This window comes from Rhodnius prolixus, unplaced genomic scaffold (assembly GCF_049639745.1).
Source record: "Rhodnius prolixus isolate KJV_2025 unplaced genomic scaffold, Rpr scaffold_8, whole genome shotgun sequence".
NCBI lineage: Eukaryota > Metazoa > Arthropoda > Insecta > Hemiptera > Reduviidae > Rhodnius > Rhodnius prolixus.
In genome coordinates, this window is record NW_027411593.1 from 35037853 (window position 1) to 35060348 (window position 22496).

At 30.7% G+C, this 22496-nt stretch overlaps 2 protein-coding genes across 5 annotated transcripts in view; one reads left to right on the forward strand and one right to left on the reverse strand.

The window, feature by feature from the left end:
• Positions 1-62: 62 nt before the first annotated feature.
• LOC141451325 (uncharacterized) lies at positions 63-15048 on the reverse strand. 2 transcript variants are annotated; one of them, XM_074122605.1, is made up of 16 exons: positions 14837-15048; positions 8217-8356; positions 7566-7676; positions 7253-7478; positions 6379-6578; positions 5287-5393; positions 5133-5214; positions 4794-4927; positions 4431-4631; positions 3771-3873; positions 3516-3679; positions 1546-1644; positions 1183-1442; positions 979-1090; positions 661-786; positions 63-370 (listed from the first exon to the last, which is right to left on the reverse strand). In XM_074122605.1, the coding sequence occupies exons 2-16, from the start codon at positions 8335-8337 to the stop codon at positions 164-166; spliced, it is 2253 nt and encodes a 750-aa protein (XP_073978706.1). In that variant the 5' UTR covers positions 8338-8356; positions 14837-15048; the 3' UTR covers positions 63-163. The 2 variants fall into 2 exon arrangements, 1 of the variants encoding a protein (XP_073978706.1); XR_012456684.1 differs by lacking the exon at positions 63-370 and having other exon boundaries at positions 662-786; positions 979-1101.
• A 5329-nt stretch (positions 15049-20377) lies between these two features.
• LOC141451334 (tubulin alpha-1A chain) overlaps positions 20378-22496 on the forward strand; it is a 43743-nt gene continuing 41624 nt past the window's right edge. For 2 of the 3 annotated variants that reach the window (XM_074122626.1, XM_074122624.1), the window contains exon 1: positions 20378-20538. In XM_074122626.1, the coding sequence (XP_073978727.1) occupies positions 20536-20538 (3 nt within the window). In that variant the 5' untranslated portion in view covers positions 20378-20535. Of the gene's footprint in view, positions 20539-22357; positions 22373-22496 lie in introns of all 3 variants that reach the window. The other variant, XM_074122623.1, reaches the window with a different exon arrangement.

Sequence of the window (22496 nt, forward strand, 5' to 3'; positions counted from 1 at the left end):
GATGTGTTAGCAAATAGTAATTTGTAATATTAAGGTGAAAATAAAGAGAAAAACTAAACCAGTTACAACAGTAAATTCTGTATTTAAAAATATAAACTACATTTAAATAAATATGGAATAGACCTCTTCTAGGAAACTATTCCCAGTTTGTTTTTGAGAAGTATTATGATTCTTCTGTAGCTGAATCCAAATCAACAGATTCAAAAATATTGGTTAGAGTATCAACAACCGTGATATCATGTCTGGACATATCGTCACGGTCTGGACGTGGCAATCGGGAAGATATTTGTTCCCATGCCATTCTTGGATCAACACCTAAAGGTATGTTCAATAGCTCATCCCAATCAGGCTTCCATGTACCCTGCAGAACCTGTAAGGAAAGCGAAGTAACTATTTCTAAAAATATGTAATCTCTGTTGGATATAAAACGGAAATTTTATGAAAGTATTTTTGGGTAAAACTTTTAATATTAATTTCTCTGCTTTTAATTGAAGGGAAAAAATAATTATATTATTATTGTATTCACTTCCACAATATTTCACCAAACAGAAAAAAAACACTTCAATAAACTAAATAAACCACATGTATTAAGAACGTTTCTGTTGTGCTCACAAGATTAATTATCTATGGAAATATTTGCTAATGCACGGATTGACCTACTTCATCAAAAGGGTGCTCTCCAATGTGGAACATAGTGAACAACAATGTTGCTGAATTTACATGCGGTATTGGTTGTTCCAATGTCTTTAGAATCCAATAGTCTTTCAGTATAAACTCGTACAACACCTGAAAGATAACAGGAAATTATATTATTTAAAAAAAAGTTTACAAATTTATATCATTGTTGAGGGCGACGCAGACTTAGTTGAGTAATTAACTTTTTAGAATGTTTAAAAGAAGTTCAAACATTATATAAATAAAAAATATAAGTGAATGCTGAAAAGCATATAAAACCAAAAAAATGTTTCTGAGAATCACCTTTAAAGACATTCTTCCTGATCTTGTGAGCAGCAGCTGGCTAACTTGTAATTCACAAATTTGCTGAGATGATTCTAAGTTATATGAGGGTCTGGGTACTTCATCAATTTTTCTGCAAAGTACCTAAACTTATCAAGAAGAATTTTTAAATGTTTAACCTATGTTAAGCTATCATAATTAATTTCCTTGAACTCATATAATTACCTTATTCTGTCCAACGTTGGTGCTAAAATATCTTCGTCTAAATTACATAAAGCTTCAGCCAATGGGGTTTCTATAGTCCTAGCATATAAAGCACTAACCATAAGTTGTATCAGCACAGAACCAGCTATCGGCTGACAGGTTGCTGGTAGAATATCCTGCAGAAGTCGGGCAGCCTGATAAGTACCAGCAGGTAGGCAATCACAACATTGGCATAGTAACGCTATTGATAGCTCGGTAAGTTGAGCAGGAGTAGCATCATCCTTCAATGCAAATTAACAATATTTCAGAAGTACAAAACATTATTTTAAATGGGGCATACCCCATTTAGTTTTATTCTGTGTAGTTTTAACACAAATTACTTACTTTAATTGCTTGATTTATTATTTTAATAACAGGATCCATGAAATCCATTATGGGAATAACTAATGCACTGAGCCAGCCAGGTCTCTTTTGATTCCATACCTAAATAAATTGAAAGATTTTTTTTTTCTCATTACCATAAAATTTAACTGTAGAGCTGTTAAGAATACATTTTATTTGTAAAATTATGAAATCTGGGACATGTCTGGAATAAACAGAATCATTTTTGTTAAGATTACTTTTCTGAGCAGACGCAAACACTACTTTCACTTTTTATCAAAAACATTTAATTAAAACTGTCCGGTAGGACAGTTGTATAAGGGTTGATCGTCAAAAACTGCACGAAAAAGCGTAACGTTGAAAAACACCCAACTTTGAAATTTTTTTTCTCTTTTTCTATAAAAGATAAAATTCCCAAATTTTCTCTAAAATGAAGGGCAAATCCTCCTTTAGAACTGTAACTTTTTTGCAACAACCCAGATATAATAGATTTCGAGAAAAAAGTTGCTGAAAATGAGCAAAAACGGCATTTTCAAAAATGGTTGTTGTTCTTCTTGTTGTTGTTGTTGTTGTTGTTACCTTTTTTGTAAACTGCGTAGCGCCTAAACGCGTGAACCGATTTTCATGAATGAGGTGTCATTCGATTCGGAATTTTATGTAGATGTGCCTTTTGGGGGTCTCGACGCTGTACATCGAATGGGAGAGGAGTTAGCCCCCTTTATGTAAGGCCCCCTCCAAAATTGGCCCGATTTTGATAAAATTTGGTAGGATCATAGGGTTATGGCTTCCCTACGTAACATTAAAACGACGTTCTGCTCTTACACTTGTTAAGAGGAAGTATAGCAATCGTTTCAAATTATCGAGACGTGAACCGATTTTCATGAATGAAGTGTCATTCGAATCGAAATTTTGTTCAGACTTAAAAGTCTCGACGCTATGCCTTATAAGGAGGGGAGTTTGCCCCACCCAAATAATAGACAAAAAGAAAAATCTATCCAAAAGGTACACAAATCTCCTTAACAAAAACTTACAGTTTAAAATGTTAAGTATAAGGGTTGATTAAACGCCAAAATGCACACAAATCAGCAAGTATCCACCATTTCATTCATACTTCATTGATATTATTTAAGTAATTTTACTACATTAACTTTTCCTTCACATTTTTTGAATTTATTAGATGTTTCACAGACCCTTATGCTGGCCATTTTAATCTACAAAATATATGTTCAAGTAGAACACCATTTAACTTAGATTGACTGTAATATCTAATGTTTTTTTCTACTTTAACATGCATGTATAGACACTACATTAACTTTTACATTATTTTTGTACCTTAAATTAACAATGTAATTTTACTGCATTAACTTTTTATAATTTTTTTTTGAATTTATTAGATGTCGCAGACCCTTATGCTGGCCATTTCATTCATTTTAAGTTTTTTGATATAATAATAAAAGGTGAGTAATATCAACATAATTAGTTATAAAAATTTAAGTAATTTTATTGCATTAACTTTTCCTTCACATTTTGAATCTGAACTAGCCAGCATAAGGGTCTGCGACATCTAATAAATTCAAAAAAAAATTATAAAAAGTTAATGCAGTAAAATTACATTGTTAATGTAAGGTACAAAAATAATGTAAAAGTTAATGTAGTATCTATACATGTATGTTAAAGTAGAAAAAAACATTAGATATTACAGTTAATCTAAGTTAAATGGTGTTCTACTTGAACATATATTTTGTAGATTAAAATGGCCAGCATAAGGGTCTGTGAAACATCTAATAAATTCAAAAAATGTGAAGGAAAAGTTAATGTAGTAAAATTACTTAAATAATATCAATGAAGAATGATTGAAATGATGGATACTTGCTGATTTGTGTGCATTTTGGCGTTTAATCAACCCTTATACTTAACATTTTAAACGGTAAGTTTTTGTTAAGGAGATGTATATATTAGGATATGGAAAGTACCTGCATTTTGCCTAAACAGTCAGCCCAAGCAATTCCTCTTCTTTCTAAAATATGAATCAATGTTCCTTTTACATCTTTTTCACTGCCGACTGATATTACTACATTAACTATTGCCTGTTCAACGCTACTAGTTGGTAGATAACAGTCTCCATTACACATGAAAGCTGAAAAAAAAGAAATTATAATGAATATTCTTGTTTTGGGCTATTTATAACTGACTTAAATTGGTGTAGAATTACCGTTTTGATGCATTACCTGTACATTTACTTTCATCATTATCTTTGCCAACATAACATGGATTATCAAATACATATTTCATTAGTCTAAAAGCTACCCAACAGTCTCTCATCATCAGCAACTGCAAATAAAAAAATATATAGACTTACGGTTTGTTTTTTTTTAACCCGAGAAAGATTACTGTCAAGATTATTGTAGTTTGTAACGTATTTCGTTTAATGAGTAAGTTTCTTTATAGCACAAGAAACCCTACACAATAGTTATTACATTGATCTGTCCATTGGAACTAAAAAGGGAAAACGACGGAACAAATTACTAGGAGACTTTGTTATTTTTGTGCTTGACCTGATTGGAGCATAGGCATTGCATCTTGTATTGGGCCTTGAGAATTGTAGAATGAGAAAGTCTTCTGATGTTCCAGAATTTTCAAAAATTAAATATTGTTAATAATAAGAAGAAGAGCATCTCATTCTCATTTGAATTCTTCTTGAATTAATATAATTGCAACATTACTCTGGAAATTAACTTCAAATATAAAAGGCAATAAGTTTAGTAAGTCACTTTTTAAACCATTCCTGCAATAGAGTATTAAATACAAGAATACCATTTGAAGAGTAACCGAGAAGAAATTGTTTTAATTTATTATTTGTAAAGTAAGAAGTTATTTTTATGCTTTACCTTGAGCAAAAGGCACCAAGAGTGATTCGGTTGGAGTTTCAGTATGTTCAGTTCAAGTAAAATTGCGGAACTTGGGGTGAGATCAAAAACTGACTTAGTTCCATAATCGATGTCATCTGTTACAAATGCAAACCAAGGAGAGAAGTCGCCTTGAGGCACAGGTTTGAAGCATTCCACTTTATCCAAACCTCTGAAGAATATCTACTAAACAAAGTTGTCTTCATTAATATATTTGAAAGAATTTTGAACAATATTGAACTATTCTTAATCAGAATAACCGAAGAAGACTGTATTTTGAGTAATAATTTGGTAAAGATCGTTCCATATTGCACTCATGGAATTTGTTATATTATTCTTACTAACTTTATGAAGAGTAGAAAGCGGAGCTCCTCTGAACAGAAGACATGTTAGTAAAAGGTGGCACTTATGATGAATATGTGCTACAACTTGGGATATAGTCTTCTCACCAGTAAGTTCCTTAGCACAACTGCAGAGGGCTAAAAATATTTTCAGTGAATTAAATAGAAATAAATCATTTTTAGTTCAAATGGACAAAGAATGGACTATTAATTTTGCTAGAGAAAAGTATAGATAGTTACTATAATACTTCTTATAGTGACCGCTTTAAATTTACAGATTTTTTGAATGTTTTCTCATTAAAGAAGAAATGGCTTTATATAATAACAGTCTATGTATAATTACCAGGCAGAAGATGTGCTATGCATCTTAAAATGTTGCAAATGTCATTTGCTATAAGTGGTAATCTTGCAATGCTCGTAACCGCCTGTAAGTTTTATGTTTTAATTGTTTTTTTTTGTTATGGTAATCTTTTTTAAAATTAAATACTGGAATTTACCTGGCTATATCTTGCAGTAAAAATGGTGAGTGATTCATTTAACATTCCTGCAAAAACTCTTTGAGCTGTCTTTGGTGGTAAGGTGGTCCAAAGATCTTGCCTTGTACCTATTAAAAAAATATGTTTACTAGGAATCATCCGATTTATTTAAAAAAAAAATTAAGCAACAAGGACAGCCTTCCTGCAATGAGTGGCCGAGATAAATAAAAATAAATGAACTTCTCTTGGGCATCAAAGATTTCTCTCTCTATCAGATAGCAAAAATTATTATTTTTTTAAAAAAAGGAGGGGAGGATATAAAATGTTCGATTTATTTAAACGCTTAGAGTCTCGTCATGAGATAGATTATTTTTATTTCTTTATATTTTAACAAATTCTCAACGTTACTACATACAATGTCTTGTTCAAGAAAGTTAAAGTTTAAACTGTTAGTGTGATTGAGAAATATTAAGTAGTATATAGAAACCTAACGTTTCTACAAAACAATTTGAATTTCTTTGTGCTCAATGCAGTAAATAAAATAATAAAAATATTTTACTTCCAGAAACTTTATTGAAGTGGCAATGTACGTCGAAACGAAGAGAATGTTTTTAAAATGTATTTAAATAAAAAAATTAACTGTAAGACTTAAACAGGGAATCAGTTAATTCAAGTACAAATAGTTTTTATTAGATTTGGCCAATCATTATCATTGCAATTTTGACTGTTCAATATAAATGTATATTTCATGCTTTGCCTTAATTATTTCATAAGAATTCCCTATTCTTATAAATGGTGTTTGATATTAGAGCTACGCCATGTGGACAAGTTACTAGTATTAAACCTAAAATAAACTTGTGAGGAATATTTGTGGTTTGATGGAATTAAACCTGCTTTAATGTTCAACATGAGGATTCAGGGCTCAGTCAAATTCGTCTTAGAGGTAGCATATGTCGATTGAAGGTTTAATTAAGTGGCTATCTTCCTAAATTAAATTCTAATTAACTTATAACTTAACCTTAAAAGACCTGAGGCCTTCTTTATTCAAGCCAGTTCGATTTATAAGTTAAACTAATTCCTTAAGCTCTAAAAAAAATAAAAAAATAAGCTTACCTTCCATGTAAAGCCACCACATTTGCACAACAAATGAACCTCGTTCTGACTCAAAGAACGGATGTTTGTTTTCCCAATCGAGACAGTCAGCATCTTGAAGTACATAAAGAGAAGTAAGACGACAATGTAGATCTAATACTCTTTCAGCTAATGCTTCACGCATACTTTGATATTCCTTTAAGGAATTATTGAAAGACATTCTGAAAATATTAATGACAATTTTTGAAATAAGAACAAAGACTACAAATTTCTGAGGTATTGTTTCTATCATATTTTTTATTTGCTGGTATGTTTTTATGGAGTTTCTGAAATGTGATAATAATATAAATTGATTCTAAGATTGTTTTTTTATGGTTATATTTGGAAACCTAAATGAACTTTCAGGAGCGTTGATTCCAGGTTTTTCATCATATTTGATGAGAAATTTTGGAACTACTTCACTAATTAGCTTATTATGCTTAGTGCCATATAAAATTCCAGAAAAAAATAGCAGATGACCAGGCGGCAACCAATTGGCGGACAGAGGCGCAATCTATGGGTATTTGGTTTACCTGAGGTAAAAACAACTTTCTACAGAAAAAGTGGATCGAAAAAAGAATAGAAGAGCTACGTTTTCAATAATCAAATTTAGTGCCCTTATAATGTATTCAACATGAGCTATTAACAATTAGGCATTTGTAGATACGAAACATTAGAAAGCCATTTTTTTTTTTAAATGTAATCTAAAATGTTTTTGATTCTAGTTCCATAAATAACAATGTTGTAATTATATTTTTTACTTAGTATATAGAAATTGTTTTATATTCTTCTTAAATTAAGAACTAGAGAGAGTTTTTTATTATTATAATTTAATGCGAAGCCTTCTTATACGGACCCAGGAGGTAGTCGCTCCTTGTGATGATTATATATCCAGAGTGCGTTAGCTACCAAGGCCGCTGCTCCTAATGTGGATGTTAGTACTTGTAGGTCAGCATGGTCTAGTGCTTCCTGACTGAGATTGTGAAGGTGTACCATCAACTGGGAGCAGCATGTACAAACTGTTGTCACAAATTCTGTTGGACTACCAGCGTTTCCTATTTCACCGTTGCTGCTGTCCATTCCTGGTCATGTGGTTGGGTTAATATTATTTCCAACTATTATAATGAAAGTTATATTAGGGCATTTTCATGGGCATATGTAAATAATACCGTGTATCAGTCCAGAAGGAGCGCCAAAAATGCTAATATATTGTTGTTCCCACCAAGTTACCAGTTTTACTGCTGCGAAAGATGCGTGATGTGGAAAGTCAAGAGCACCTCCTATTACAAAGAAATGTAAAGGATCTAAGGATCTATCTATAATAGTATTCAGCTGATCTATTTCTTAATAATAGAACTAAAAAAAAAAAAAATCATTTTTGTTAGAACTTAATGTTTTTGTGAACACGAATTATGGTAGATGATTTGTCAATCGTTGTACGATTTTTTTTTCTGTTTCTGACCGGATTTTAAATACCATCTGGGATTGATCCATTATGTAAACACTACATTGCCGAAATAAAAACTTATTTAATGAAAGTTGTATTTGAGTGGTTGCTAGGAAAATTGTAAATAATACTATATATTAATCGAGACCAGTCCGCCAAAGTAGTATTGGGCAAAAACAAATTGGAAGTCGAATTTTCTACACCAAAAATCCATCTCTGATGGATGAAAACCTGAAACTGGTCGAAAACAATAAAAAATGCGTTCTACGAGGGATAAATTCAATAATATTATCAAGCACCATGACCCAACCACGTTTTCAAAATAAATTATCATTTCTAAGTTCTAATAAATATATATTAAAATAAAAATTACCAGCAATACCACTGCATATTGCTTCTTGTAGTACACTCTGGTGTTGCTCGTAGTAATCACCATCCCTTTGAAGTAAGATACTCACTCTGTCTAAAAGATTTCCTTCTTCCATTACCTCCATGATGGATGTAGTTTAAAATCTGCAAGAAATTGTATTATATTTATTTTAACAAAGTATTAAAATTTTCCAGTCATTTTATTTTATGGTACTTAAATGCTCTAACTACATTTATTTGTACATTTGAATTGATCATCTATATACATGTAGCTTTGCAATTAAAATTGTTTGTGGCTATTTAATAAATTTAGTTTTATTTTGTCAATTACTTTAGCTTAAATCCCTCATTTTTTTTTATTCAAGTGACCAATAAACATCTATCAAAAATCCAATATTGTAAACAGATTATATTATTTTATCACAATTTAACTCATTTTTATGTTTAAAGGCTCTTTGTTTGAGGCATATCAAGCGTGACCTAAGGTTATATAAAATAAAGATTGCATAAATTGCAGTTCTATTTAAGTACTATTGTTTGAAGAAATGGGTGGGTATGTTTGTTGCCTTTTAAGAAAGCTAGCTGAATCAGACCACTCTTCGAAAAGCAAACAGATTCCTTTAGCGGCACGCACTCATTGGTTTGTTTATATTTTACCAGTACAAGTCTCGTGTTTAGATTTTATTGAAATTAAGATAATAACTAGCTACACGTGACTTTATCTATTTCTTTGCCTTATATAAGTTTGTGTCAATTTGCATTTATTAGAGTAGAATAATTATTTATTATTTTTTAATAACGAGAGCAATTCCAGAGCTAGACCCTTCTTGTTTCAGATTTATTCTACTATCCTGAAGCATGGAGTTCAGGCTTAAATTTCTGACGAGATTATTGTTTATTTTTTTTATTGATACAATTTTAGATTTCTCAATGTGTACAATTTGAAAATAATTACAGCCTTACATTAAAAGTACTGATTTAACGCAGTTTCAAGTTGATAAAAATACTGATTTAGTATTCTCGAAAGTTGTATTGATTGTCAACTGATCTGGTTACGAACGATAGCTAAGAGCAGAGCAGAATGAAGTGTACGGATGCTCTTTAAAAGCACATTTAGGACAATCAATAATTATTTTTTTGAAGACAACAGCACAATGCATCAGACTACTTTTATGATCTGTTTTTATGATCTGATTTTTTTTTGTCTATTTGTGCGATATTGTTATTTTTTACCTGAGACTTTCATTTGTAGTTCTATATAGATTGAAATTCCGGTACTAAGAGTAGAGGACGAAATACAAATTATAATAAAATCTACAGATGTTGTGTAAAAGTCTGGATAGCCACTGAGTGTTGGCGGGTAAAGGACTCAAGATAAAATGATTGTGTGGCCAATTTTGACGTACCAAACTAGAACACGAGACAATCTTTTAGGAAGAATTTTGACGCTTACAAACTAATGATCCTATTTTATTTGTTTTACAGGAAATACGGATTTCAAGTATGAAAGAATATGATAATAATTCTCAAACCCAAACTGGGTGACTCAATCTCTGAAAAGGAAATTGGTAATTGTCAGAATTAAAGAACAATGAACGTGTATAGAAATATTCAGACAACATTCAGAACGACGAAATATGACTCATTTATGAAGAAAAAATTTATCTAACTTGATCTTACAGATGAAACTTATCAAATTTATGAATATCAAAGTCAATATTCATTTTACCAATTGCATAACTTTTTGTCAATCTCTCTATAAAAGCAAAGATTTATTTATATCTTCTGTTATGTTATTGTTATTATTGTTATCTCGTATTATGTTTAATTTTTATTTACTTCACTGTATCAGTCCAAAAAAAAGATACATTTTGAAATTAACGCCAGAAATTGTCATTGAATTCTAAGGAACAGAAGAATAGAAGATTGTTGAATTCTAAGGGAGTTTTTAGTGATAGAAAATGGTTGCACTTAGTACCTTGCACCCATATTGATTGTCAAAGTGGGAGACAATTGTATAATATAAGGGATTGTATGTTCGAATATTAATGTTAAACATACAGCAATAAATCTGGAAAGTAAATAGTGGAATGGGAGATCAAATAAACCGTCATCGTGATGGGTAAAGTAAAGTTTAGTTTAATGCGAAGAAGAGTGACTTTCCTGTCTACTTGTAACTAAGGAAAGTGGTCTAAACAAGCAGTAAGTAAAGCAGAGATAAAAGAATCGTTAAATAGGTAAAGTTAAAGAAACAGAATTTCTCCAACAATATTGTACACTACAATTAAAGAAAATGGAAAATTTATTCTCCTGTATCAATAATTATATGTGCGATTGGGAAATTTTCCTGAAATATATTATTGTGACCTTACTTTCAATGCTATAGTATTACAAACAGCTCGAAGCATGGTGGATTGATTAAAATTTCCTTGTGTCTAGTTAAAAAAAGACAACTTTCATGAAATAGAACAGCAATGAATCATTAATTTAAAAAACGTTAACCAAGTTTCTTGGTCTAAAGTTAATTGAACGCACAAGATGAGATATTTATTCAGAGAGGGGCGCGCACATGTTTAATTAAACTAGAGCGAATAATTAGATGTAGGTCAATTAAATACTAATCTTAATCAATTATAATAATCCGAACGAAATTTGTTTGGATTAAAACCATTTGATTTCACAGTTCTATTTGATTTCTTATTCGTAATTTTATATCTGGGTGATGTGACATCGTCCTTTGTCTGTGACTTCTTGTTAAAAGAATGTCTTAAAAATGAAAGGTCGTAGAAGCATTTCCCAAGTGAATTGATTTTTGATGAGAATACTCGGTGAAGTTAAAGCCCGCACCTTCAATTCATGGATGTATGCCCGTTTCACCCATGTTAAAAATAATAATTAAGGAGCGTAATTTTATTTTTAAAAGGACTCAGGTATTCTTCCTTTGGAAAACGTCTACAAGATGAAGAAGAGAGAAAGTCAGATTACAGAGTCGAGAGGAGACTTAACAGTTTGTTCAAACATTTTTTATCAATTTCAATTCAATTTTGTATTTGTTTTTGTCAACTTTTCCATCTATGATCTAATGCTGTAGATGCCATATTTGTCAAAAATAATTACTAACCTATTTCATATGTCATCTTAAATTATGTTAAATTCAAGTGTAATCTATTCTGACAAATATGTTTCACAGCTCTTGGCGGCCATGGTGGTATTGCTCTTAGTTCGAATTAACTAACTTGTAACTAAGGACAAATAAAAAGTAGGACTGAAATTAGCAATAATTTCTCTACCTTGATGGACGAATCAATTTATCGCAAAAAAAAAAAAAATAAAGCTAACAATTTTGGGTGTACTTCGCCCCCTAATTTGCTCTTAATTCTCTAAAAATAGTGGATGAGTTTTCCATTATTTATATCTTAATATACTATTCAATTGGAAGATGAAAACTATAGTATACACGGTGACTCAAGGTAGCAGAACGCCTTTTTTTTTTTACTATTAAACACTATAATTACAGCATTGTCTGTAGATTCTAATAATTCTTTAGTACAATGTTACATTCATTCATACACACCTTGATTACACGCCCTTAATGTGTTCTTCTTAGAGTGGTGAATAGCCTTGTTTGTTAGTTTTTTATTTATTTTCTTTTTGTTTACGTTTATAAAAAAAGTAAATTTTGTTTCACTATTTTCATAAAATTCAATAAATATTTAGCTACAAGAAATCTTTACCGCTTAAAAAACTATAATAAATGAAATAAAAAAAAATCTAAATGAATACTCGCATAATTTTCTTTTACTTAATTATTACTTAAATTCTCTTATATTCTAGAATTTATACAAAAAGCTAATTGATTCAGCTTATATACTTCATTACTAAATAGAATACTTTTGATGGAAGCGTTATCTCACAGCTCAGTCAACACCACACTGAAATCAATTTTCACAGGAAAAAGTTTGAAACCAAAGTGAACATGAGTTTCGCCTAAGTTCAATTGAAAAACTTTAGAGCTGCTCAAAAAAATTACAGAAAAACGACGTTCTATACAATCACACTCATGGTGAATTGATATTCTTTTATATTGGAGTTTTGATTATACATTGCAGTAAAAACTCAAATCAAAAATTCCATTTTTCCATAAAGACAATAGTTCCATTTTCGAAGGGTAAAACTAAAACATACAAATTAATATTTACAAGTATTTTTAAAAGTAAAATTAGAACTGAAATAATGGAAAAATATAAATAATGTAAAAAGTAGAATTTCTTCTACTTTAAAGTAGAATTTTTAAGTAATCTTTAAAGTAGAATCTTTACTTGAAGACAAAATTTCTATAGTTCTCTTTCAAACGTGTCTTTGCCGAGGTGGCACACGGATTCATATTAGACACGTGTATTTATCCATTCAAACAGAATCTAATATTCTTTCCCCCTGCTTAGATTATAAGATCACGTGTATTTCTTTACGTCCACGTGGACTAACTTCAACTTCACTTGTGATGATGACAAAAATCGACCGGTGACTTGCCCGGTCTGGTACCTATTAACAACTGACATATTGAAAGATTCTTCTTAACCCTTTCAATAGCAAGTGTATAGTAAGTGATAGAGATACATTATAGTGGTACTTTGCCCTTAAGATTCCCTTAAGAGGAGCTGTATTATAGGAGGTGTATTATATTATTATTATTATTATTATTCTTAAAGGGGTCGTTCAATAAAGTCAATCATTCATAATTTTCTTTCTTAAATTTGTTTTTTCTTATATTTGTGAGAAAGAAAACGACTGACAGGTCACAACTCTTCATTTTCTAAAGAAATTGTTTATCACATCTCTTTCATTATATCTATTATCTGTTATTTGTGGTCTACTTTTATTGTTCTTTTTCAAATATTGCACATTTATTATCGGTCATAGTATCAGCGGTTTATTAGATAATAGTTGGCACAAAATTTTTCCTTCAATAAAAAAGAAATAAAAAAATAGTAGTTTTAAACTAAAAATTTTATATCTGTAGTAATTACCTAATTTTTAAACGCAATTATCTATATAAAAGCACAATTATCTACTTTAAATGTTATAAAACAAGGTTAAAAGTAGGCCTTAGTTCATAAAATGAAGACAAACCGTAAATATCTTTGCAATTGTTGGTTGATGTCATCAGTTAACTAAGAAAGCTTACGAGTTTAAAAAATGTAAGAGGGACAAATATTGCTTTCTGTTTCATTTCATATCTTTTCGAATGCAATTAAATTCTAGTACGCCTTTACAAAATACAATATGAAACCAGTGTGGCTATCACTTGAAGTAAATTTGGGAACAAAATATCATTTAAATAAAATATATTAGGCGAAAATTTAATAGAGATATTTTTCACCATTTTTATGATTATTTTAAAATTAATTTATGACTGCAATCAACAGACTTTTATGAAAACTATCTACAAATTGCGAAGCTATCCATTGAACCTAAATTATTAATCGAACTCTGAAACAGAATGTACATAACTAACAAGAGAGGACTTCTCCGCTTCAAGACAGGAAAGCAGATACCCTAAATAGGTTACATTCGCACATTCAGAAGCAGCACTCCCACGTCTTTCACTTAGTACAATTTTGATAATTGTAGCAAGAAAACGGATGGTTTACCAAAGAGGCTCTCTCTTCATAACCCAGTCTGTAATTAAGCGAACGGTATTGAAGTTGTGCTCAGATGTAGTCCTAAATATTGCAGTTTAATCTAATGAGCAGTTCGTGGTGTAACAAGCTGATAATAAATAGTTCAAGCTTCTCAGGAATATAAATCCTATTTCTGGAATTTCATGGTCACCAAATTTACTCTGTCAACGAACGAAGGCCTGAAGAAACAGCCGATTACCCACAATATGAAAAGTAGACCAAGATAAAAACAAGTTCAAGATTTTACAAGGCTTTTAATTTAATTAAGATATTAATAAATGCAAATTAAGAGAGAGAAAAGAACAAACATTTAAGCGTTAAAGTGACATAAAAGGTTATTTCGCACTAAATATAAATAATGATCTTGGAAAGGAACTCATAAAAATCAATTATTATTGTATAAATTCATTAGGGTCATTTTGATAACTTTACTTTGTAGATGATTATAATTAAAGAATACGCAGAAAATTGTAAATAACTGTAATAAAATTCATATTATATGATCCAAAGTTATATATATGTTACTGGAGAGATGGTGCTATTGTGTATTTGTTAACGCACGGTTGCGTCCATGTTCAAGTGATGTCTAAGTATGAGGAACAATTAGCGATTATATTTAGAAAATAAGTCTGCCCTAATTAAATACAATTTGGAGCATTGAACTTGCATTCATAAAGTATACAGAGTGAAATTATTGATTACAGTTTTCATTTTATTTACCATAGCATAAAATATTATTTGAAATTTCCTTATAAATTTAAATAAATGCAACAAAAATTTTGAAATAAAATATTAAAGCAGTGTTTAAATAATACTGAGCAGAAAGATTTGTTTTTTTTTTGATAGGATTGGTCCGCTGAAAACAACCAGTAATAATTCTTAATTTTGTCACCATGATACACATCTGGTTAGTTAAATAAAAATGAAAATTAAGAATACTTACCTAGTTATCTGAATAGCTTTTGCTTCCTAATCAAGATTAAAATAGCGTTTCTAAATAAGCGCAATACACAACGAAATACTGCACTTTGCTAAAATATTAAATAAACAATATTGCAGTTTAGATAAAAGCACTGTAACAATAAATGTTTTAAGTATATTACAAGGGCGCAAATAAGAAATGGGGTTACTAGTCAACTAATAGTAGCTAAGCAACAGTTCTTGTTTGGCGATATAAGACTGCAAACTAGACTATGCCTCACTATGCACCATTACATCTCATATTGTTTAAACGCGAACTTATTGAGTGGTTAAATAGGAGTACAATTAGCATTATTTTAAAAAGATTCAATAGTCTAATTTATACTTAATTAATTATTGTAAAAAATGGACTTATTTCATAGACCCTTCCTTAGCTCTCTATTAAACTCCAAAACTGAGTCTATCCAAAATATTTTTCAAACAAAAAATTTGTTTACTTTTATTAGTTTGTAATATCTATTTTTATAATGTTTACCTCAGACTCGTGTAATTCTGTACTCCCGTGGGATTAAATTCTTAAGCCTGTGTTTCGAAAAGCTAGCCTTTGGCTTTTTCCAGCTTCATCACACTCTGAGAGCTTGTTGTACACTCAAAACTGACTCAAACACAGGACAATAATATAATTGAGAGACTAGGGAATAAATAAGAACACCTTGCGGTAGTAGGAATTCATCATGTATAATGGAATGATTTGACATTTGTGATACAATGTTGGTAAATGAAGTTTTTGTTTAGGTTACATTTGCAACGATTCATCGCTGCATACTTCAAAGCTACACTTGATTCTAGAGCAATATGCTCTTAATATCTGACTCCTTTTTCAGGGATCTAGACGCCTTTTCGAGAATCTCATCCATAACCATCTATAAAGGCTATTTTTCTTAGATATTTATATTTGCCATACTAACAGGAGAACTCGAGCTCATCTTTCTTTTATTCACACAAAAACTTACACATTTAGTGATTAAACACCCTGATCCTATGACATTTACAAAACACATAAGGGATCCACAATTAAACTTAAGACGCTGTGAATGTGGCGCCTAAGATATTCACTACAATAATTTCTCTGATTCACATATTGTGATTGATAGCAAAGAGGAAGTTGGATAAATTGCATTTTTCTTTGGTTACCATGATTGTTCTTAAATTATTTGAAAATTATGATTCTATTATAATTCTATTGGTGACTCACACCAATAATCATGAAGTATTACTGAGTTTTTATTTTATTTTATCATAATTTAATGATTGCTACAGAAGCCATTTTTATTTTATCTGTATTTGTAAGAAACTCACTTAAAATAGATAGCAAATGTGATATGAAAACTTGGGTGATTCTGCTACCGGCATCGAAGTGATATCTACATTTTTTTAAACATCATTTACTTAAATCGTTTCAATTGGACCAATTACATTAGATAAATAATCGTTAATAATTAATTAGATAAAATCTTTAATAAATAAAGTTAAAGTTATGTGCAAAGCAAAATTTATTTTCTACTTCCAATAGTACATTGTATTTATCTGACAAATTTCCCCAATCGCTCTGAAATTTTATTTCAGATCTTGCGCCTTTTGGGATTACAATGTTTCCTCGTTGTATTAAAATAAAAATAATGAAGTAAATAATACAAATGTTTATTTGGTCACCTAATTATAGTGATCGTCGAGAATTTACTCGGAAGCACCTTAAAGATTTAATGAATTATACTACAGATTTAGGGCATTTATCATTATCATACTGATGATGGGCAGTAATTCAGAGATTTTTTTTTCTTTTTGTCTCCTCCAGCACAAGTATTCTGCGCTGAGAGATGATGTTTCTACGTGCTTTCCAAATGATTGCCATCGAATGATGTGAATGCGTTGATTTATCTTTAACTGTACTTTTCCTATTCTGCCAGGTCAGCCAGCTTCCTCTTAATTGTGTTCATATTAGTTTGTGCTTATATATCGGATTTTTTTTGAAAAAGTGTTACTGAAATTTTTTGAAGTATTTAAAAGGAATTTGGAAATGTTTAAGTTGTTGATTTACAAAGCATGTCAGTTATTGTTTAAGAGATAGTTCTAACACTGAGAAGTGACTAAATTTATGAATAAATTTGTATCAGACTAAAAAAAAAAATCGACTCTACGTCTTTTTTCTGTCTAGGTCCCCTAAAAATGAAAATGAGATATTTTTTAAAAAACAGTTCTTTTTAATCAACGATATGAAAAGTACATTTTGCAGGCAGATTTTATTTCTTGAAAGAAGGTACAAAATTTACTATATTGAAATTAACGATTGCAGTAAAGAGAAAGTGATGAGGAGATGCATATTTCATATGCATCTGCAAATGGTGATCCTTCTTTATGAAATGATGTCTAATAGTAGATCATATGGTAATACAATTAAACCATTGTTCATAGTTGTAATGCTGTCACAATTACACATACATATATCCTGCATTACAAAATCTGTCGGTCGCTAACCTCAGTACGTTTTTCTTTTTTTTTTTTAATTTAAGGCGCGTTAACATCTGAGATCATTGGTTTTCCGAACCTTTTTTTTCGGGCTACTGGCCTCCGATCAGTGCTCTTTCGATGGACAGACACACTGTCCATCAACTTGTAACTGTAAAAACCAACAGCAAGACTTGGGATCTCCGCTTCGGAATCCAGAGCGCTATAAATTATAATGAAAATTAATTATAAAAACAGAACTTTTATCCTGTAAAGAATCAGGCCTGAAGTATGGATCAGAGTGTGCAGAACTGGGACAAGGTGGCTGAACTTAGTACACGTCAAGGAGGCAGCGAGACTAGGTAAGGCGACTTGATGGCAGTAGGCTACGGACAGAGGAAATGATTTCTTTTAAAGGAAAAATCTCAACTGAAGCTAAGTGGCAATTTTTGTTCTAAGTTAGAACTTCTTATAGGTGCCTATACATAAAATTTTGATTAGAATCAGGGTGATTCCATTCCCCAGATATTGTGGCCAAAAGATGCTCCAAGTGACAGAGATCTCAAATCACAAACCATCTCAGGTAAGTCGGATCGTGTGTTCTGAGCCATCACAACACTCTGCGCCTGTCTTCGTGAAAGGCTACCACTAACAGGAAATGTAGGCAGTCTTTAAGCTTGGACATAATAAAGAGGTCGCATTTTAATAGCAAATTAAACAAATTATTAAGGTATATATACAGTTAAATAACACTGTAATGAAATATAAAATGTAGGGCGAATTTATAACTTTACATTAAATCTAGAAACAATTTCAACAAAATTACTTCCAGTTCTGATAAGTATTTAAGATAATGTACACTTTTAACTTTAATTATTATCTTTATTTTACTTTTTTGTTTAATACTAAATTAAACACCGCTTTCCGGATATGTAGATAATTATCTCAATTTAAAAGAAAAAATTATTAACGGCAAAATCCAATTAGATACTTCTCGAGATTTTTGGCGTGATAATTAAACGATTGTTACAATTAGAGGAAGATCAGAAAAAAATAAATTAGAAAACAGAAACCAGGATGGTAGTTAAGATTGGGAGAGTGGATTATTTTTTAAAATTTGTTCTTTCTTTTTTGCACCTTCTCCTGGTTCATTCATAGATTGTTATTGATTATAGGAGCATATAGATAATCACATCTCTGTTGGTGCAGAGAGCGTGTGAGAAATTTTCAAATAAAAGTAAATTGACTTTTCGATTCTAATTAACTTTAATTGTGACCATAAACTGTGATTCTGGTTTATACAGTATCCAGAAAATAGGATTTCCGATGGAAATCATAGATCCAAGAGAACAATTAATGTTGTTCGTAGATTTTATTGAAGATGCTCAACAAGATGCTGTCATGTAATGATCAGTATTGTCTGAAAGCTTTGAAGAGTTCTGAAAAGGCTCCTGTCGCGAATAAGCACAGATGTTGAAACGTTATTTTCTTTATTTTAAATTACTTTAACCTCTCAGCTTCGAACGGGAACTAGATGAACTATCCATCGTCAATTTTCTTCTTTATATAAATGCCCTTTGACCTTAATGTTCACTAAGTGTATACTATCATTTAGAAAACTATCTGTTTGTCCCGGTTCCTCCCTAAATTACATTAAACAATTGTTTACTTTTTATTTATTTTCTTACTAGTCTAAAATAAGTAATATTAAAAGTTTACTTTAATAAAAGATACTTTAGGACTTCACTTCTGGTCATTGGTATAAATAGTTTTATTTTACCAGGAAAGGAACCATCCACACCTTCATATCTATTTGTGGGATGATAACTAGTTAAGGAACTTTTGTTATTTAAATTAAAGTAATTGAAAGAAGGACAAGTGGAGTGAGGGTTTTCTCATCAGATTATACGGCGCCACTCAGGTTAAAAACAAAACAAAAAAGACCTCTCTAATCAAAGAAATCTAAAATGGGAGGAAATTCTTGTCATTACAGAAACTTCCGATTGTTGTACCCGTAGGAGGTCTCAATAGAGAATACATTTGTTGAAACAGTTTAGTCTATGAAGCTAAGCCTCCCATCCTAGGTCTGGCAATAGACAGCTCTAAATTAAGCAGATGAATAGACAGAAATCTCCTATGAGTCAAAGGGACGCTGTTAAACTTCATCTTAAAAAGAAGAAAATTACACCTAATAGCAAATAGTAATTATATAAAATGACAGCTAAATTTAATTAGTTTATTTATAAAGAGAGTGGGAGATATTATACCTAAAGGTGCCACATCACTTTTAGTAAAGTTGAGACTGTACAATTAGCTCAATTTTAGAAACAATTAAAACCAATTTCATCAACAAGATCATACCTCTGCAAAAAAATAGTCAAAGGCATATTCTCTTCAAGAAACTTATTGGACTGGAAATTTCGTTTTATTTGTTTCATTTCTTGTAAGTTATTCAATTATTATTGTTAAGGTTCAAAACCTATTAGGAGTAAACTGTTCATTTCGCTTGATTTTATTTAAAAGTTTATTTAATGGAACCGTCATTTTTGTCCTCTTTTTTACTTGGTTCTATTTTATTTTCATTTTTTCTTTTTAAAGATATATTCTCCTTTATTTCGTAGGAAACTCCTCGAACATTTATCAGTCTTTTTAAATTAATTTTCTGGTTACTGAAACTACCTTCATACCACTTTCAGACCGGATAGTTTTATAAAAAAATTCTCACCATATTTCCATTTTGTTTTGATGAATTTATTCTGGGTTCATTCTATTTTTCTATTTCCATTTATAGAGATAAAAGAACCGTTCGGACGTCAAATAAAATTACAATTGTTTTGTTTGATTACTATTGTTTATTATCAGAGGGGAAATAAAATTATATATCAAAGTAATATTTGATAAGTCTTTTGATGTTGGAAGTGTAAATGATGGAGAAGAAAAAACTCATCAAAAGGTCTCTTTCTATTTATCGGAGGGATGGTGAGACAAGTACATCGTGGGGGGTTTCTGGAAGTGAATGTGGAGGGGGTCTTCAGGGGTGGAGGAGCGGCACATTTTGTCGCCATATATAAGAAGAGGTGGCCGCCTGCGACCGGCCAGAACTTAACTGGAGAGTCCGAGCTTCATTACTGCTTGTCTGCTCCCTAGTGTTCGCTTCCTCGACCTCGTCACTGTCTCTAGCAAATCTTCTTACTTATCAACTTATTTTATTTCACAATGGTGAGTATTTAATTATTTTCTTAATCTGAAATTTAAAAAAAAAAAGTGAATATTTTGTTTAAAGCAATAGAAGTAAGATACAAAAAATGCAGTGATTTCCCTGTGCCTCTTTTTTTTTTGTTAGATTTATCTCTTTATGTATTTAATACAATGAATCCCATATGATACTATTAGCGTTGATTTTCCATCCGTTTTGATTTTGAACCAGTAAATCAGTGCCGCAACTAATTAATTGGCCGTTAGCTGTAACTAAACAACTACTCAGTAGTAGCCAATATATCAAGAGTTCATTGAATAATTGATGATGAATTTATTTGTTTTATTTAATCTTTTAAAGACAATTAATTCGGAACAAACCTGGAAAATGATTAATTTCACCCAACTCCAATGAATAAATTTTATCATGGTTTTTCTCTATTTATTGGTTCTTATTGCTCTTAATTGGAAGAGTGCAGTTATCCTGAAAATTTTGAGTTTTCACATAAAAAATGCACGTTTTGCAATTCCCTAATTTTTTTTTTTTACAAATTGGTATGTTTATCTGTATGGAAAGAAATATGTTTTTACCATCATTTAAAAATGGAACATTATAGAATGTTTTTATCCAATTTTTCACCTAATAATTGCATTTAGATAATGTCAACCAAATGGCAAAATGGTTTATTTTGAAAATGATTACAATTTTCTTTAACCTTCGGTATACTTGTTGCATACATTTAGATCTATAACTGTTATTTGGAAATTTTAAGGCCACTTTGAGGGAAAAATGTGGAGGAAGGCTTTTCTCTATCTACTATGCCATTTCAGTATAATTAACAGCCTCATTAGCTGTACAATACTAGCACGAATTAAATGTGGAAGTAAAATTTTAAGATTGAACCAAATCGGTCGATAGGAAAATATAATTCGACTTCATTTTTCAATTTTAAACACACAACGGACGTGATAATGTATTATTTTTTTATTTATTTTGGAACAAGAGAATTAGAAGCCAAGTATTTAACTGTTTTGTGGCTCTCTGTGAATCGTGATTTTTACCTAAGGTTCTTCTCAAAAAAGTTGAAAATCACATTCAAATTTGAAAGGAAAATAATTTAAATTCGTAGAACTATTTCTTCTAGATAATGACTTTAAGGGAGTTTTCTAAAAGTGAAAATGACAACTAGCCCTCGAAATTTACTTGATGACTTTTGCATCAAGTTTCTCTACCATTTGATAAATTATATCGCAAAAAAATGGGACCATAAGATTATTTTATAAATTGAACTTGAAAGTTTTTAAACAAAATATAAGGGAATGTCTTGGGCGAAATTTCACACAATTCTAAATATATTATTTTAAAAAAAAGTTTGACGTGAAACACTCACATGATTTTCGAGACTACCTTGATTCTTATAAGTTTGTTTGGATAACAACTCAGATATTGAAATCACTTCACGTAACTTTATAGTATGAGATAGGAGCAACAGGAACTGTAAGTGAAGCCCTCGGATTTCTCTGGAGCTCTTTAGAATAAATTTTGCTTGTAAAATGCTCGAAACAATGTATAATTTTTTTAAAGAGTCTTTTGTTGAGAAAACGACAAAAACAACCGGGTGTTGGACCTGGATTCCTAATTGATATTTAAATAGTATATCGAGTGGAGGACCCCGTCACTTCCGGTGGCAATTGAATGCAAACAATATGAAACACTTTTTCCACCCTTTAATAATGGAATTGAACTAACTTACTTTTTTTTAAATTTATATAGACATAATGATAGTTTTAGCTTTAAAATATCTGATTATTAAGATGTGACTTTTTTGAAAACCTCTTTCAGGAGATGTTTAACAGGGTAAATAGTTTGCACAAAAAATAAACCTCTAGTTTATAATAAAACTGACACAAAGGCATTATTTAAAGTCGCACAACAATAAAAGATGGACATCACAAGCTCGTGATGGAACGCAGAACAACAG

Bases quoted from the DNA above. Each gene is read 5' to 3' on its own strand.
- LOC141451325 (XM_074122605.1), bottom strand. From the start codon at position 8,337: ATGGAGGTAATGGAAGAAGGAAATCTTTTAGACAGAGTGAGTATCTTA. The intron at 4,632-4,793 runs GTTAGTAAGAAT...TTTGTTTAGTAG, and splicing joins CGCTTTCTACTCTTCATAAA to ATATTCTTCAGAGGTTTGGA. The intron at 371-660 runs GTAGGTCAATCC...CTTTCCTTACAG, and splicing joins GAGAGCACCCTTTTGATGAA to GTTCTGCAGGGTACATGGAA.